General features: G+C 31.3%; 1 protein-coding gene across 1 annotated transcript; it reads left to right on the top strand.

Annotated features, from left to right (window-relative positions):
• The first annotated feature begins 14,958 nt into the window (after positions 1-14,958).
• LOC143200225 (uncharacterized) lies at positions 14,959-15,354 on the top strand. Its single transcript, XM_076410622.1, has one exon. The coding sequence runs from the start codon at positions 14,959-14,961 to the stop codon at positions 15,352-15,354; it is 396 nt and encodes a 131-aa protein (XP_076266737.1).
• The last annotated feature ends 1,252 nt before the right edge of the window (positions 15,355-16,606 follow it).

The following is a 16,606-nucleotide window of genomic DNA, read 5'->3' as shown; positions in this document are numbered from 1 at the left end:
TCATCTTCAAATACTGCTCCGAATCATCAACTCGACGTTGTTTTTTGTTAAAAGTGAGCTCGCACGGCACCCACTTTGCACAGAGCTTTCTCATATCCAAATACTCGTGAATGATATGATGTACACGTTCAGTAGATATCTTTAGAGTGTCTGTTATTTCATTCACTTTCAATTTACGCTCACTCAAAATCATTTTATGGATTTTTTAATGTTTTCTTCGGTAACAAGCTCTTTTGGGCGTCCACAGCGTCACCGTCTTCGGTGCTCATTTCACCACGTCTTAACTTAGCATATCTCGATGGTTGAATTTCCTGGGACAGTGTCCGGAAATTCGGCATCAAGCCAAGTTTTTGCTTCAACTGTATTTTTTCCCTTCAAAAAGCAATATTTTATCAACAGGCAAAGTTCCTTTTTATCAATTTCTTTCACAATAACAACAGGCGCTTCACTCAAAATGCTGTAATTTACAAACTAATGATCCGACAGCTGCTAAATTTATACACGCATCTTTTGAGAGTTGGAACTAACTAAAAAATGAATATGAATTTTATTCCAGTAGCGCCATCTATGTATCAGGCTATTTAATTGACCTGTTACATATACATCTCTGTATTATACAAATAGTAATGATTTCATTCTTTTGAGTCTGTGCTCGGGTTCAAGGAGTTACAATACTTCGATGTTAACATTATCATGATTTGCTGAAGGAGACTAATCATCATTTATATTGTTTTTTGCAGAACATAGGGTATGTTCTTTGAATTCCTTAGGTTAATATAGGCTTTGATATTTACTTGTACGATGACCGGGATTTTCTTCCAATTAACAAATAATTGAGCTAAATTTTAATTCGAGTCTAATTTGATGTGCCCTTGACAATGAATGCCAATATGCTTAACTTTGTAGATATATTTTGTTATAGTATTATTCATTGCTATTTTCCGTTGATGGTATATAAATGACAAAAAAACAATAAATGCTTTGTGGTACGCCTCCTTTAGTTTATTTATTGTAGAGTAGGCCCCTTCTAGTTTGACTGTAAACGTTCTGGCTGAGATTTAAAAGTTTAAGAGTTTAATATATTGCATCAAGTTGATGGATAAGTCTTTCATATCAAACCTTGTCGAGTGATGGCTGTTTAAATGACGTCCGTCATTCTATGTACCTGGCCATTTGATCAGTTAGGTTTGTTTTCTTTATAAAATAGATTGTTGATGCAGAAAACTAAACTAATAATAGTTTATGGACTTTTTAATGACGTTTGTCATTCTATGTACATGGCCATTTGTTCAATTAATTTTGTCTCTGTAAAACAAATTTGTGATGCAGAAAACTCAACGAGTTCTAAGTACAATATATAAATTTTAAGTATAATATATAAATTCTAAATAATATATATAAAAAAGTTCTAAGTATAATTTCAAACCTAATATGAAGACTAAAGACTGATAATATTATCGCAAGTAATAAGAAAAAGATTTAATAACATTTTTGTAAAAACCAAAATTTATTTCAAACCGATACCATATAACAAAGAATGATCTGATACAGATATAAATTTTAATGCATAAATAAAATAAAGAAACAATTAAATACATGAGTCAATTTTGGAACTTATATATATATATCCTTATGGGGTGTTATAATATCACATGCTATATACACTAATTTGTATTAAGCAATACAATTGTTACTAATAGTTAATAAGTTCATCATTATTAATCACTTATCGTCATAGATATATTATATTTATTTGAAAAACCTCGTAACAGCATCTTTAAATTACATAAATCAGATAGTAGATAACATCTCTACATCAAACTACTTTTTTTAAATAATAAGTTAGAAATAGAAAAAACAATAAAACTTGATCGATCCCATCATGTTGCCGATTGATGAGATCGTAGTGGGCGATTTTATACCTGTAAATATCACCCGTAATTTGTTATTAATGAATCTTAATTGACAATAAATTTAGTATTCCCCGATGAGACCACTGGGTGCCTTCTTCCGATAAGAGCGTACGATCTACCCAGCTTGCTCTAAAATATGCGAACTATCAGGTTTGATACATGTTATTTACGCTAAATAATGTTTTGTCGTTTTTGTTTTTAAATATATTGGCTTGTTAAATTAAAATTTTATTGAAATATGGGCGTAATTGCAGCTGTGGTGGTGGCGGTCGTCTGGCTAAAAATGTAGAAAGCGAATTGGCCGTGAAATTGGTGTTACATTAATTATAAACAAGAAGCCTTCATTAGATGTCAGCGATATTATGTTGTAAAGATATGCTAAACGAGAATTATGTAGTATCGCTATCATTATTTCTGGGCCAGCTAGAAAGTTGATCTTTTGTTATTAATTAAACATAATAGCTAGTAATAAGGCTTCTTATTAATATATTTAAATAACAATTTTTTATAATAAATGCATACAATTATTATTCCATCATTTTAATGTGCGGTTGGGGTAATATATATTCTATACAAAATAACAATGACCACGTCGTCAATATGTGCCTGTCGCAAATTGTAAAATCGTTTTAGAGTCAGACAATGTTCTTCTTCTCATTTTATTCTATTTAAAACGAGATAGAATGCTGTATGATAAGTTCGAACACGTAACCGAATCAGCCTGCCAAAATTGTCTGGTTGTCAAACGTCTGCAAAGTTCTTTAAAATATTAATTATAATAACTACAGGTTATAAATCGGCAAATGTGAACTGATCGTTTTTGTTTTGATGAATTTTAAATCTCTGATTATTATTACTCTGATTCAAAATGCCGACAAAACAAATTGTGTTTCTAATCAGTTAGTTCGAACAGGAACGAGATAATAAGAATCTTTCACTTTTATTTATTAAGTTGCTGCGGTTTTTATTGAAAATATTTTTAGCATATTAGAGCTCCTCTGAATATTATTTAGGTCAGAGTCACTGAAATATCTCAAAAAAGAAAAAATATAATCTTAGATTTATCGAAAAGGTATCGTCCTTATACGAAGAGTGTGACGACTCAAGGTTGGAGATCAAATATACGATATGTATAAAAACAGTGAGTAGATTGTTAACTAATTTGTATGAAAAGTATTCATAGAAAGCTTAGAGATATGCAGCTCTTTCAGGGATGTAGAGTATCCTTTTCTAGACTGTTAGATGATATAGAATTTAAGCGGTGTAAAGAAAACCCACGAGGAGGTCGAGTGGAATTTTCAGACATAACTTTTAAAAGAATACAATTTTTAAAAGCATATAATACAATCAAGAAAGACTTATTATTTCAATATGTGTATTTAGATGAGACGTGAATATTTCAGAAGAAGACCACAGCAATATACCCAAAGGTCACTCATAGCAAGATGATAATAAAAGTTGTATTTAGACAACAAAAGTTAATGGAAAAAGGTAATACACAACGTTGGAATAAAAATGTATTAGGTCTTATTAGTCATAACATTTTAAAAAGTTCATTGCATATCTGCAATATATATATATATATATATATATATATATATATATATATATATATATTCGGCTTGAACGAACTTGACGAGACATTGAAGAAGGAATTGACAAATGATGGCGTTGTGAACAGATACTAGATAGATTGGAAATTAACAGCTTAGTTATTCACATGAATGAAACTTTTGGAATATGGAATTATGATGTAATGCTGAAAAGCATTACAAGACAGGGTGATGAGAGTGGAAGCAACTAACGGTGAGATGCCTGAAAGTTTTATGAGCACAGATATGTATGTAATTGTTCAGAATATATATGAGCATTTGGTTAAAATGTGTGAGAAAGGAAAGAATACTAGATAATAAAGAATAATAGAATATATAACTGTTTTGCAGATATGGCAAATTCATTAGGGAGATTGCAGTAATTAAATATAGTTTTATCAAGTAATCTTGTGCTTCATTAGGTGCTGAGTGTTATTTCTCCGCTTCACTTTAGACGACAGTAAAAGGACCTCAGCGTGTGTGTTGACTGGCCAGAAGTGCACATGAACATTTTTCAAAACTAGCTTAATATATTTCTCTGCTACGTGTCCTTTTCTATCCACGCCTTGTTTTTTACGAGAGTTGTGGTTAGGGAGTCATTTTTAAGTTATTTATAATTTTATATTTACAACATATTTTTAGATATAATTATTTAAGATTTCATAGAAAAAATTAGCGACAGCCAATGCGAAATTAAATGTGCAAGTAACCTTGCACACTTATTTTAGTACAATTATTAGTAAACTGTAATAATTTTGTAACATAATGTTTGTAGATTGCTATGGAACAACGGGTATATTTTTATGTTAAATAATATGAAAAAAGAACTTTTTTGGATAGTAACTATGCAGGATAGTGTAAATATAAGATGTGCTTAATAGAAAGTGTTTGGAATAAATTGATAACATAAGCTTTGAAGCTTTATAATTTATTATTTCTTTCGAAATATATAACTCTCCGGAGCAGATAAATAATACAGAAATATATCATATAACAAAAATGATTGCCATAAATGGAATAAAATTCAAAGAAAACAAAGAAATACAAAAAAAACCTCATTTAAACAATAAACATTTAGAAACATACACACAAACCATATAAATAAAATATTAAAACAAATATTAGAAACAATATAACTTAAATTTTCCATTATAATCACTTATTTTTTGAAATCTCTGGAGTGTCACTTTTTTGTTATAAACGATTTCGATTTGATATTTTTGATTGACTAAATAGAAAACTTTAGATATATTGTCTATTCTGTCGTCCGTCCCAATTCCTTATTTGATTATTCTACTTCTCCACAACGCACATTCTTATAGAAAATTCTTTATCGTATACTCTGGATATATAGCTATATTTGTCTTGATTCTAGGATATTCTTACATTTGTCAGAGATTTAAAAGGAAAACGAGACATGGAAAACACAACAAAACTTTCCAACAACCCAACGTAGAACATTTAATATATTTTATCAAAAGTGCAAAATATTATTTCCTTGTTTTTCTCACGATTGGGAGTAAACATCAGTCAGGACTATTAATTATACCTTAGAATAGCTGCATTAGGCCTACAGGGGACGACACCATGAAAAACTAAAAAGAAAAACTCGCCTAGAAATCTACTTCAAAAGTGGTGTGGAGAAGAGTCCATTCTAAATAAAATAAGGAACTATACAACCTAACAACTTTCTGTCTATTTAGGTATAGTTTTTCATTTTTTACAAGATATATTCTAATTTATCTAAACCTATTCTTTGTTTTAATATTTTATTTTATGGCTTTTATCTGTGTTTTTAATTGTGTATTGCTTAGATTAAATTCTCTATGTTTATTTATTCATTTTATTGCAATAAAATTTGTTATTTGATATAATATTACTTATTTATATGCTTCGGGTAGTTATATAAACCGAAAGAAATAATAAATTACAAGTCTTCAAATATTATGTTATCAATTTATTCCAAACACTTTCTATTAAGTACATCTTATATTTACACTATCCTGAAAATTTGGATAAAAAATTATTACATTATAAATAGAGAGAACAAATTAATTTGTCTGCTTTATTGGAAGATATATACAGTGAAAGAAAAGAGTGACATATACGAAAATTTTATTTCTTCTCTATTTACAAGATATGTACAATTTTAAAATCAGCTTTTGATTTAAATTGACGTCTAGTGAATAGAGAAAAGTTAAGAGAAATTGTTCTTGCTTAAGTACTGATACTAATTGATATGATTGTGGAGACATAGTATATTACCGTACTAGAGGTAATTCTAAAGGTTATTAAGATTTTTCTGTACATTTTATTGGTTAAGATGAATGTTACAACGAATATTAACAATTATAAGATAGAATTTTAATAATATCATAGCTTTATAGAATTTTAATTCCTCTTAATGTGTTAAGTACTAACGACGGTAAGTCGTTAGTTCCCACGTAGAACATAAGACAAAATAGATAACAATAGATAAATGAATAAATAAATGAAATAAATGAGCTCTCTGCAAGGATGATATCGAAAAAAATAGGTCTAGAAATTATTCTTTTAATCAGCTTTTAAAAATGTACCATATATTTATTGTATTTCAAATATATATTTTAGGTGATAAATATGGATAAAAGATGATAAGAAGTTATATGCAAAAATCTATAAACTATAAACGAAAAAGAAAATATGCAACAGTTAAAATAAATCTATCTATATAATTCGCAAAGGTAGAACATATAGAACATATTAACAGTAAATTTGTAAACATTTTAAAACATTTACTATATGACATTTTATTCAGTTTAGAAAGTTATAGTCTAAACTGTAAAAATAAATGACCTAATTGTTTTCGTTATTGTTTTAATTTTTTTTTCATTTCTTATTTCATATTTATGTTTATGATATAAAAGTAAAGAAAGATCTTGTATACTTATATTTGATGCTCTGAAGTACTTAGAATAATTCGTTATAATATTCAGTGGTATACTAATTTCAACCTATCAATAGTTGTTGACTTCTGAAACTTACTGGAAATTAGTTTTAATTAAATGTCATTTAGAAAAGGCTAGTGAGTGTCAATTCTTGAGTTTCATTTTTAATATATTTTAATCTATTATTTTAATTAATGTTATTTATCAAATAAATTTCTGATCTTATATTGAAAATACTGTGAATGTAAGTTTTAGTAACATGTGATTTACAAGTTATTCCTTTTACTCTGTTATGGGAGAAACGTAATTAATGTAATAAATCGTGGCCGAATTTAGATAACTATCGATCAATAATTCGTAATAATTATATCAACAATTTATATACAAAAACATCTTTTTAACTATCCCACGTATTCTAGGAAGAATAATTTAAAGTCCAGTCCAATATCAAAATTCATAGGGGCATTGTCCTCTCTGAAACAGGCCAAGGTTTTTATTTTTATTTCATTCATGTGACCTATCTTATCCTATGACGCTCAGGGTTTGTGGTAAAGCTATATTTTAATTTATTTCCTATACGTAGTGTAAGGTATAACAATACTTGTATTTTATTATACATATTACAATATCTTATTCTGATATTTTAATTGTATTAGTTTTTTACTTTTAAAATGGTTGGAAGATAATAAAGTACGGGATTAAAATATATGTGAAAACATAAAGTAAAATAATATATACTTCAAACTTAAAAATCAGTATATATTGAAAATTGTGATATTACTATTATGAGATGCTTGCATGCGTTGTGTGCTGTAGGATTTCCTACAAGAGATTTCCTACTTTGCCCCTATTACTTGTTATTGCTGACCTTTTTAATAACTGGTGATCGACTTTTGGTCGAAATTCGAATCATGCTTCTCTCATCACTACATAGTATAAAACAAAGTCGCCTTTTCTGTCCCTATATCCCTATGTGCGCTTAAATCTTTAAAACTACGCAAAGGATTTTGATGCGGTTTTTTTCAATAGATAGAGTGATTCAAGAGGAAGGTTTACATGTATAATACATGCATAATATACTAAGGCAACATTGCTAATTTTAGAGGGATTTACGGGATGTCGTAAATTAACCTATTTTTTTAGGCTTATTTAGCAATTAGCAAAAACGCTGCCTAACCCTACGAGTTAGATCAAATTAATGTACTACATTATTATACACCATAAAAAGGTCTACAAAAAAGTCCGCGATGGTATATGTTTATCTTTTAGGGATAACCCACATTAACCATTTTTATTGTTTACTTTTTACGTGTGAAAATGTCTTATTTACGAAGCTATTTTAAGCAATACGGCATTAATGCTTATCGAATTAAGTACCTTAAATACAGTGTGCAATTAATATAGATCAATATGGTTCCTTACAGCATGTAAATTAAACAAATATTTTCGGAGATATTACAAATTTAAAATTTGCGTTTAAAAATGTGTAATGTAATAAAAATTGTATGAATTTAGATATTCCAAAGATAGCAGGAAATCTTCATAGTAAGTATAGGGGAAGAAGAATTGTTTTACTCCAAATTTAATGCGTGCAGGCCAAGGCCAGTAATGACTGAACCAAAAATACTGGATCGATTTTAATCATGTTTTCATTGAGTGACTTAGACATATATATTTTATGCCCGTGCAAAGTCGGAGCGGGCCGCTATGTTTTTATATACAACGTTCATATTTTTTCTGTAGTGTATTTAATTTAGTATCAGCATTGCACCCGTGCGAAGCCGGGGCGGGTCGCTAGTAATAGTATAAAGAGAACAAGAATACAGTAAAAACAGTAAAAATGATATGTTAACTAAAACTTGTTTTCAGAATATGTTCAATGTAATATCTGAAATATATTTGATATATAACATTAATTGTTAAAAATAATTAAATAAATATCCGTATATTAAAACATATTAAAATATATGCAAATAAAACAAAAAATCATATTATTTATTAAAACAATGACGAGCACAATTAGGCAGTTTATATGTTACAATTTTACAATATTAAGATAATGTTTTTACAATTATTAAAATATAATTATTGTCTTTTCAAAATTTAGATTGAAATTACAAAGTAAGTAATAAAATAAAAATTAATAATTATCAGCCTTAATATAACCTTAACCTTAACCTTAATATTTATCAGCGGTTTAAAATATTTACTAAATTACTGTTAATAATACATAATTTCTTCTATTTGTCTTATGTGGGCCATCTATGCAAAATATTTAATTAGTTTCATTTTATCTGCATGCACTACATTCATTACTTCAATTTTATGTATTCATATAATTTTTGTTTTTCCCTATTTTTCATCTAAAACATATATTGCATATATTTAAAAACAATACATACATAATGACAGAAGAATAATTTTTACCTAAATTCGAAGTCTAAAACAATAGCTGTCATATATTTCCTGTCACTAAATGTATTTATTTCAAGCTAATATTTTATATAATACTCCGAAATATTACAATTAAAGATATCTCATCTTTAATTTATTTTTTATAACTTTTGTTACTACTACTATTGATGATTACCAGTTCTTAGTTCTTCTGAGTTCGCCAGATATAAAAGTAATTGAAATTCTTAAAATTAAAAATGGATTGATTAATGAGCGAGATTAATGACTATTATTGAGCGAGATCATTCTTTGGGAAACCATGTCTAATTTCCGTACATTTTTACCCCGGTACACCACATCTTTTACTACACTGACGCATTGTCATCAATTTTTATATTATCACTCCATAATTATTAATGTAAAACAAAAAATATGCACAACGTAAAACGAAGATTTCTTGATCTAAACAAGAACCAAAACCTTCAAACAACAAAATAAAAAATGGACGCCCATAGAAAATGCTGACTTCACCCAATTTGATCGACCATGTTAGTGGCGGCACCAGGAATTTAAACCAATTTTAGCCAATCACAATTTGCGATCGCAGCGCTATCGTTGATTGAACTAAACAAAACATTTCCCCAAGGTTGCCTATACCGTGAAATTTCTATTTTTTCTATGATTAATGTTTATATTATGAATCGGTAAAAGCTTGTGAAAATCTAAATATCTTGTAAACAGAGTAAGTAATACAAAGTACAACACTGCTAAAAATGAAATCAAATCATTTAGTAACGTCTTAACTTACTCACCTTCTGTCATAATATCGTTTCAAATCACAAAACCTAGAAATTATCTAGAAATATACAATGCGAGCTTAAGTGAGCACATCTGTAGCCATGTTTTGCGCGTCCGTTACTGAAGATAAATAGATAAACAGATTTCTTTCTTTTGATTTGAAATTCTGTGACATCTTTGTGACAGGAATATATTTGCTTTTTTCTACTTTTGTGTATAATTGTATAGAAATTTGTTGTTATGACTTTATTTTTGTGACATTTAAAGTAAATATTATTTGTTGAAATACAAAATCATAACATGAGTGTTATTTTTCATTATGGAAAATATAGCTACAAGTTAAATATTGAAAGCAGCAGTTTCTCAGTCCACATTATAATCTTGAAAAATAGTTAGAAGTACGGATATCACATTTTGTTCAAAGGAAGTGAATTAGGAGCTTTGAAAACTGAAAATTAGAATATATTTTTCAAACAGATGAATCTTAACAACAACTTAACTCTCACGACATATACAGGTTATATTATAATAGCAAACAATAATATATAGTATATACTAATAGTAAATGTTATTTAACGGTACCAGAAACCTATTTTAAGTCATCTGTGTGCGAAGCTTTTTCTAGACTTTTTTATTTATTGGCAAAAGAACATACTGAGCAAAGGCAATATAATAAAAAAAAACAATTAGGTGTTGCTTGTTTTGGTGGATGCAAAAAAATAGGATTACAAAGAGCAAAAATGGAAAATTTTCCATAGCTACATATAATATGGATAGTATCCCATTAAGTACCTATAAAAGATATATAAATAAGAAAATGAGGTTTCGTATTCAAAATTGTAACGTGTATATTCAGTACATTCAAATATTGTATTTTTAAGTATATTTTAGGAAAGTTTTTAATTTCTAGTTTTTTTATTTTACAATATTTACTATTTCGAAAATTGTATTTTATATTTTGAAAATGTTTTATTAAAAAATTGTTTTTTAATTCCCCCCTGCAGTAAATATACACGCTTTGTGCGCCTTCAGGAGGCTATGACGAACAAAACTTGGTTACAGCTTTATGCAGGGATTCTATTTAAGGATTTCAAATTGCACGTCCGTAGTTGATTCGTGTACAACAGCAACGGCAACTAATCTAGCGTAATAGAGAAGGAGCTGGCAGTGGGTCGTACAGGTTCAGTGAAAGCAAAGCCTAAAATATATGCTTATATATTTTGTCTCACCCATCTGACGGCTATTCCCGGGTACTTGATTTAGGAGTATTTCGTTGAGCACAAACATTTTGGGCCTAAAATTCTTTCTCAGCATAAGCTTTAACCGTGCCAAATTTCACGACTAGCGGTTTTCTCGTTTTCCTCAGAAAGGGAGGCAAAATTTTCACTAAACCGATTAATATATATATATATATACATCATTTAGTTTTTATTCAATTGACATCAGTAGGCATTTTCTGTGATGGAACCATTCGATTTAAAGAGTTAGTAAAATATTACACCTTGCTGATCCCACCATATGCACAGTAAGATTTCATGGCTCAGAATATTAAATGGCTCTCCAGGACTAATCTATGATTTTTTGCGCTTGGGATTGTAGTAGTAGATACACTTTTAATCGCCAGTCGCGTCATAGAAAACTCTTCTTTTTTCATTTGATAAACGATGCTGAAACCGATACTGAAACCACTCGAAGTAGTATTTTTTATAATTTCGTCTGTTAGCCATTTTCCTTCCTTTTGGATCTTCCCCATCGCATGTATACATCTGGTAATAGTTGATCCGTCAATCACTAAACTGTCTGAAAGTTCATTAGGAGTTGGAGATGGATTTTAGTCGAATAAGTCTCGCATTTCATTGGATTCGAACTTTTCAGATGAATGATATGAAGGAGTAGTGCCACCATAAGTTTCTAAAGTTGTTTGATAGGATTTTGTAGCGGATTTCTTCAAATGAAACAAAGAAGTAACGAATATTGAAAATGTGGTTTCGAGTATTCTATAATTAGCGTCTGCTAACACTGAATATCTCAATAATTCTAAATGAAACACTATTATTATATGTAGAGAAATTTCAAAAGCATCTAATTTAATCGCATTTTCGCCAAAAGATATCACTGATCATAATTGATGCAGAAATCTAATATTTTAATTATGATTTAACCGAAATCAATTCAATAAGATATTGATTCCCACCTTTTACATTTATCTGATTAGTGTTCATAACACATATTTTCGTAAATTGGTCTCGTAGTATCATCATATGTACCATTCGATTGTGTGTACATTTGCCTCGGTCTGCTTAATTATTTTTTTTCAAACTAACCTGTGTAATTGGAGATCGAACGAGTGATAAAGGTAATGATCTGGATGTTCGAATCGAATTCCTTAATCTTGTTGTTGAAATTATACCTGAACCTGTTGTTACACTTGGCTCAATCTCGTGTACGCCTGGTTTGATATTTCATCAACATTTTCTGGTTTAGTTCCTTTGCTTTTTTTCGTTTTAATTAATGTGTCGTCTTATACGATATTAAAAATACTTTATACATTAATATTCTATTTATAATATAATAAACTATATAATTTATGGGTATTGTATATCTATATAACTTAATCAAGTTAACAAGTTCGCTGCCAATAGTGCCCTAATGCGTAATGTGACGATTTCATTGGACGCCAATTACGCTCCAGTGCGTTATATGTGCGGTGGTCTTTCTAAGCCTTGTATTTAGTTCGGTATTAGCAGTATGCCCATACAGTTCACAAAACACAGAGGAATTAGAAGTGTGTCTCTCATATATTACCTGTGAAAAAGTTTAGCGTTCATTTGCTACCAGAGGGTGCAACTGACAATATGAATAGCGGGAAACTTAAAATATTTTATTAATAATAACAGCAGTAACAAAAATAGTAAACATAAAAATATAATAAAAGTTTAAAAATACATTTTATTTAAATATATGTAAAATTTATATTGCAAATATTATTTAGAGGAGAATTCTTAGAATTTTCTGTTTAATGATAATATAATACACTAACAATATATTAAAACGTAATATAACAGATTTAACACAAAACTTATACTTTTAAATATACAAAGTTTAACAAACTATTGAATATGGAACATTTTGTATCATCTTAAATATAATTCAGCCAAATAGAGAGTATAGTACAATATATTTGTTGAAGACTAGTTATTTTGAAATGTCTTGCTCAAAACAGCTGATTATTTTCAAAAATACAGGCCTTTGGTGATATAAAATATTAGACAGACTGCTCGTTAAGTTTTGTGCATAATCTGGGAATTAAATAGAATAGTCAAGATATCATTAAGCAATAACGTAAAAAAAGTCTCTGGCTTTGTCAAATTACATCTATCACACTGCCGGGCTTTGATAACTTCACTGTTCAACTTACATTTCCTGCCATATTTGGATCAATGTTTTCCTTCTTCTATACCACAGCTGAAATGGAGGCTTATTATATTTTACAAATCAGTTAGATATAATTAGCATTATAAAAGATTTACAATTTACATAACAACTGCAAACCGTATCCCTGTTAAGCAATGCTCTTCTGCATTCGGGTTTGTAGTTATCCTAAGTAAAATGTACATTACAAACCCTTTTGCTCTAATTTAAGACCTCACAAGAGATTTCTATCAGTTTTTCCTTATTTATTGCTGAAAGTCGTTTATGACACAGAGCAAGATCCCTAAGAAAGCTGGTTATTCTATTTAAAATGGTACTACATCTAGCGACGCAACGCCTGAGATGTCTTAAAATTTAAACAACATTTGACTAAAAAGGGACCATAAAAGCACAGTTAACAAAATAAGAATATTTAACACGTAAGTTTATAAGTTTTTAAGTTTGCTTTGTCAGACATGTTAAAAAATGCTCCAATTCGAAAGAGACGCTTTCAACAAAAGTTTTGTCGAAAAAAAAAACCGAAATCCATTGTATATAAATCAAATTGTTTCTATAGGTAGCATAGAATTACCAAAAAAGTCCAAAATATCCAGTAACTTTTTGATTATTTTCCCCAAATGTAAACATACGTACATTACGCCTTCTTATTTTTTAGAATAGCCTTCTGAAAACAGAAAGTGTGATATTTCAACTTTGCTACCAAATTTATATCTCGAGTCACCTAGCGACAAATTAAGAAATTAAAACACTGTATCGTATGCGCCCATTTCAGCGGAAAAATTCTAAATTCCCAATATTTTGTGATACAGTTGTATCGACACCATCTGAAGACTATAGGTGAGCGATTTACGCGCTTGGTTGCAATTTTTCCTTTCCATATATAATGATGTAAAAAATGGGGGAAGTAATATATTACTTACTTCATAATAATACATTACTTCCCCCTTTGTACTAGGTGGTGGTTCAACCATCTCTAACCAAAATAAACAAATTATCTCTTAAATTCTGGAGCACTCAAACATACACCCACTAACGCCCACCCACCCCTGCCTAGCATCGGGCGCATTATCCCATATAGACCTCACCTTAGTCTCGCCTAGCCTCAGCAAGGAAGGACGTATAAAATGGATAGAGCAGATTGTCCACTCGACTGCTCTTCTTTCATACTCCATAGCCTGTTGTCCATTTCCTTAAACTATCCAGATTTATATCGAACATCAAACATGCGGCCTCAATTCCCCAGCGCAAGTCCCACTCTTCTTATTTACCTATTCCCTTTTGGAATGACAGATGTACTCAAATAATCAAGGACAGAAAACTAGCGTTCTTTGTAACGCTTTATAAACTTTAAGCATATCGCGCGGTCGCCAGAAAAACCATTGTCCAGACTAAGACATCGTCTTGTTCGGATTTTACAAAGACTCTGGACTGCCGTGCTTCTTCAGGCGTCTTTCGGAACAGAGTTGGAAAACTCAAGGGTCGACCCACCAATATAACATCGGGGCTATATTCAGGCAGTTCCTGGTGCTCAGATCAAACTGATATTTCTACTACACTTGCCGAACATTTCTTATTTCTCTCAATCACCAGTGACCACTCAAGCTCATCAATTTTTCGTTCTGGTACTCTAGCTCACTCACTCACTCACTCTTAACGAATTACCCAAGCACTCCATCTTCATCTCCACTTTACTCCTGGGCCTGACATGATTCCCTTTCCTCTAATACAAAATCTTCCCTACAGTGCTCTCTTTTCTCCTGTACATATACAATGACTTATGGACGCCTATTCGCCTGGTCTCACTCCATTCTCATTTCTATAAAAGAAAGGTAAATCTCGTTCATTCATATCTAGATACAAACCCTCTCGCTCACATATCACCTATCCATAATATTCGAGAGAATGATGCTCAATCGGCTCTCCTGGTCATTGGAAACCAATTCCCAACTCTCTTCCATTTGGTGTGATTTACGGTACGGTAGATCCACTCTCAATTACCTCGTGGGGTTTGATAGGGACATTAGGGAGGCGATCACAACTAAACATCTTTTAGCGCTATCTCTGGATCTACAAAATGCATTTGATCGGGTGAATACAGAGTTGATCATAAGTAGGCTTCATTCCCTCGGATATAAAGCAAATATTTTAGATTTTATGCACAACTTGCTTAACAACAGATCCTTCCGAGTCTTTTCGGGAGAATTCCTCTTCTCCACTTATCCTTTAAACCATGGAGACCCTCAAGACACCGTCATGAGTCCAACACTGATTTTAATAGCTATGTGCTGTACATGTTGATACCAGATTCACCTATCGTCTGTTTGCAAACGATATACTAGTCTACTGTGTAGTTAAGTCCACCAACTTGGGAGAGAGACATCTACAGAGAGCTGTGAATTAATTATGAGTATGGTTATCTTCCACCGGGTTCCGCATGTCCCCTACAAAGTCCTTAGTCGTCCATTTCTGTCGTAAACGCAAATGCTCTAGCAATCACCATATCAGCGATAAAAATTTTGCTATTCCTGCAGTCGATCGATTTAGATTCCTGGGGGTCACATTTCATCGTTGTTTCATCTGGAATCTCCACATAATCGATATTTTTATGCTGCGATGGTTATTCCATCGTCGAGCAGGTGTTAGACAGGATCATAATGAAGATATAACTATCGATCATCCTCACAAAAATGGATTAAGGCTGTCTCCTATACAATGCTACATCCAACAGCCAAGTCAAGACACTTGAGGTCATACAAAATTCGGTGTTCATAATATCGTCGGGTGCCTTCCGATCATCACTAGCAATAAGTTTGTGCAGCCTTACGTCTACCATTCCTCTCACCTACCGCCGAAACCACCACTCTCTGAAATTTGCGGTAAGATGGATTACACTACCTTCCTCCACCTGCCTGATCTTTTCATAGATTTATCCTCCTGTCCCCGACTGCTACCCATCTATCTGTATACCCAGCACTTCCTCCATTATGTTTAACTTGCTCTCCGAAAGTGGATTCAGTTCCCTTTATTCACTCATTTTTCAATTTCTAAAATTTCCCCCTGGGCATTCTCGGCTTCTTTTCTAGATGCTTCCCTCCGTTTATATTCCAAAATCTACTCTTCCTCTGCCCTGCGCACTTGCATATTTATACCGAAGGTTCAAAACTCAGTACAGGACTTCGATGCTCCTTTGCCTGTGATGGGCAAACCTGCCCCTTCAGGCTCGCTGAACAGGGCACGATTCTCACCGCTAAACTATACGCTGTACGCCAGGCCATAAAATATAAATCTACCCAACCAGACGGAAAATGGCTCATCCTCTCAGACTCCTACTGTTCTCTGGATTTGTTTCATTGAGCGGAAGTACAGTCAGCCCCTGGTCTCCCATTCCTTGAGTCTTCTGCGATCACTCTTGCTTGCTGGTCATTTGCTGACGCTAGTGTGAATTCCCTCTCGCATTGGGATATTTGAGAATGAACAGGCAGATGTCGCGGCGAAGTCAGCCGTCTACCATCAACTCCCTTTCGAGCGACGATAAAAAGCGACTCTTTCA

Source organism: Rhynchophorus ferrugineus, unplaced genomic scaffold, assembly GCF_030347505.1.
Source record: "Rhynchophorus ferrugineus isolate W39M unplaced genomic scaffold, kcgeb_rfMv2 rfM7, whole genome shotgun sequence".
NCBI classification, from domain to species: Eukaryota; Metazoa; Arthropoda; class Insecta; order Coleoptera; family Curculionidae; genus Rhynchophorus; species Rhynchophorus ferrugineus.
This window is presented reverse-complemented; position numbering and strand designations above follow the sequence as displayed.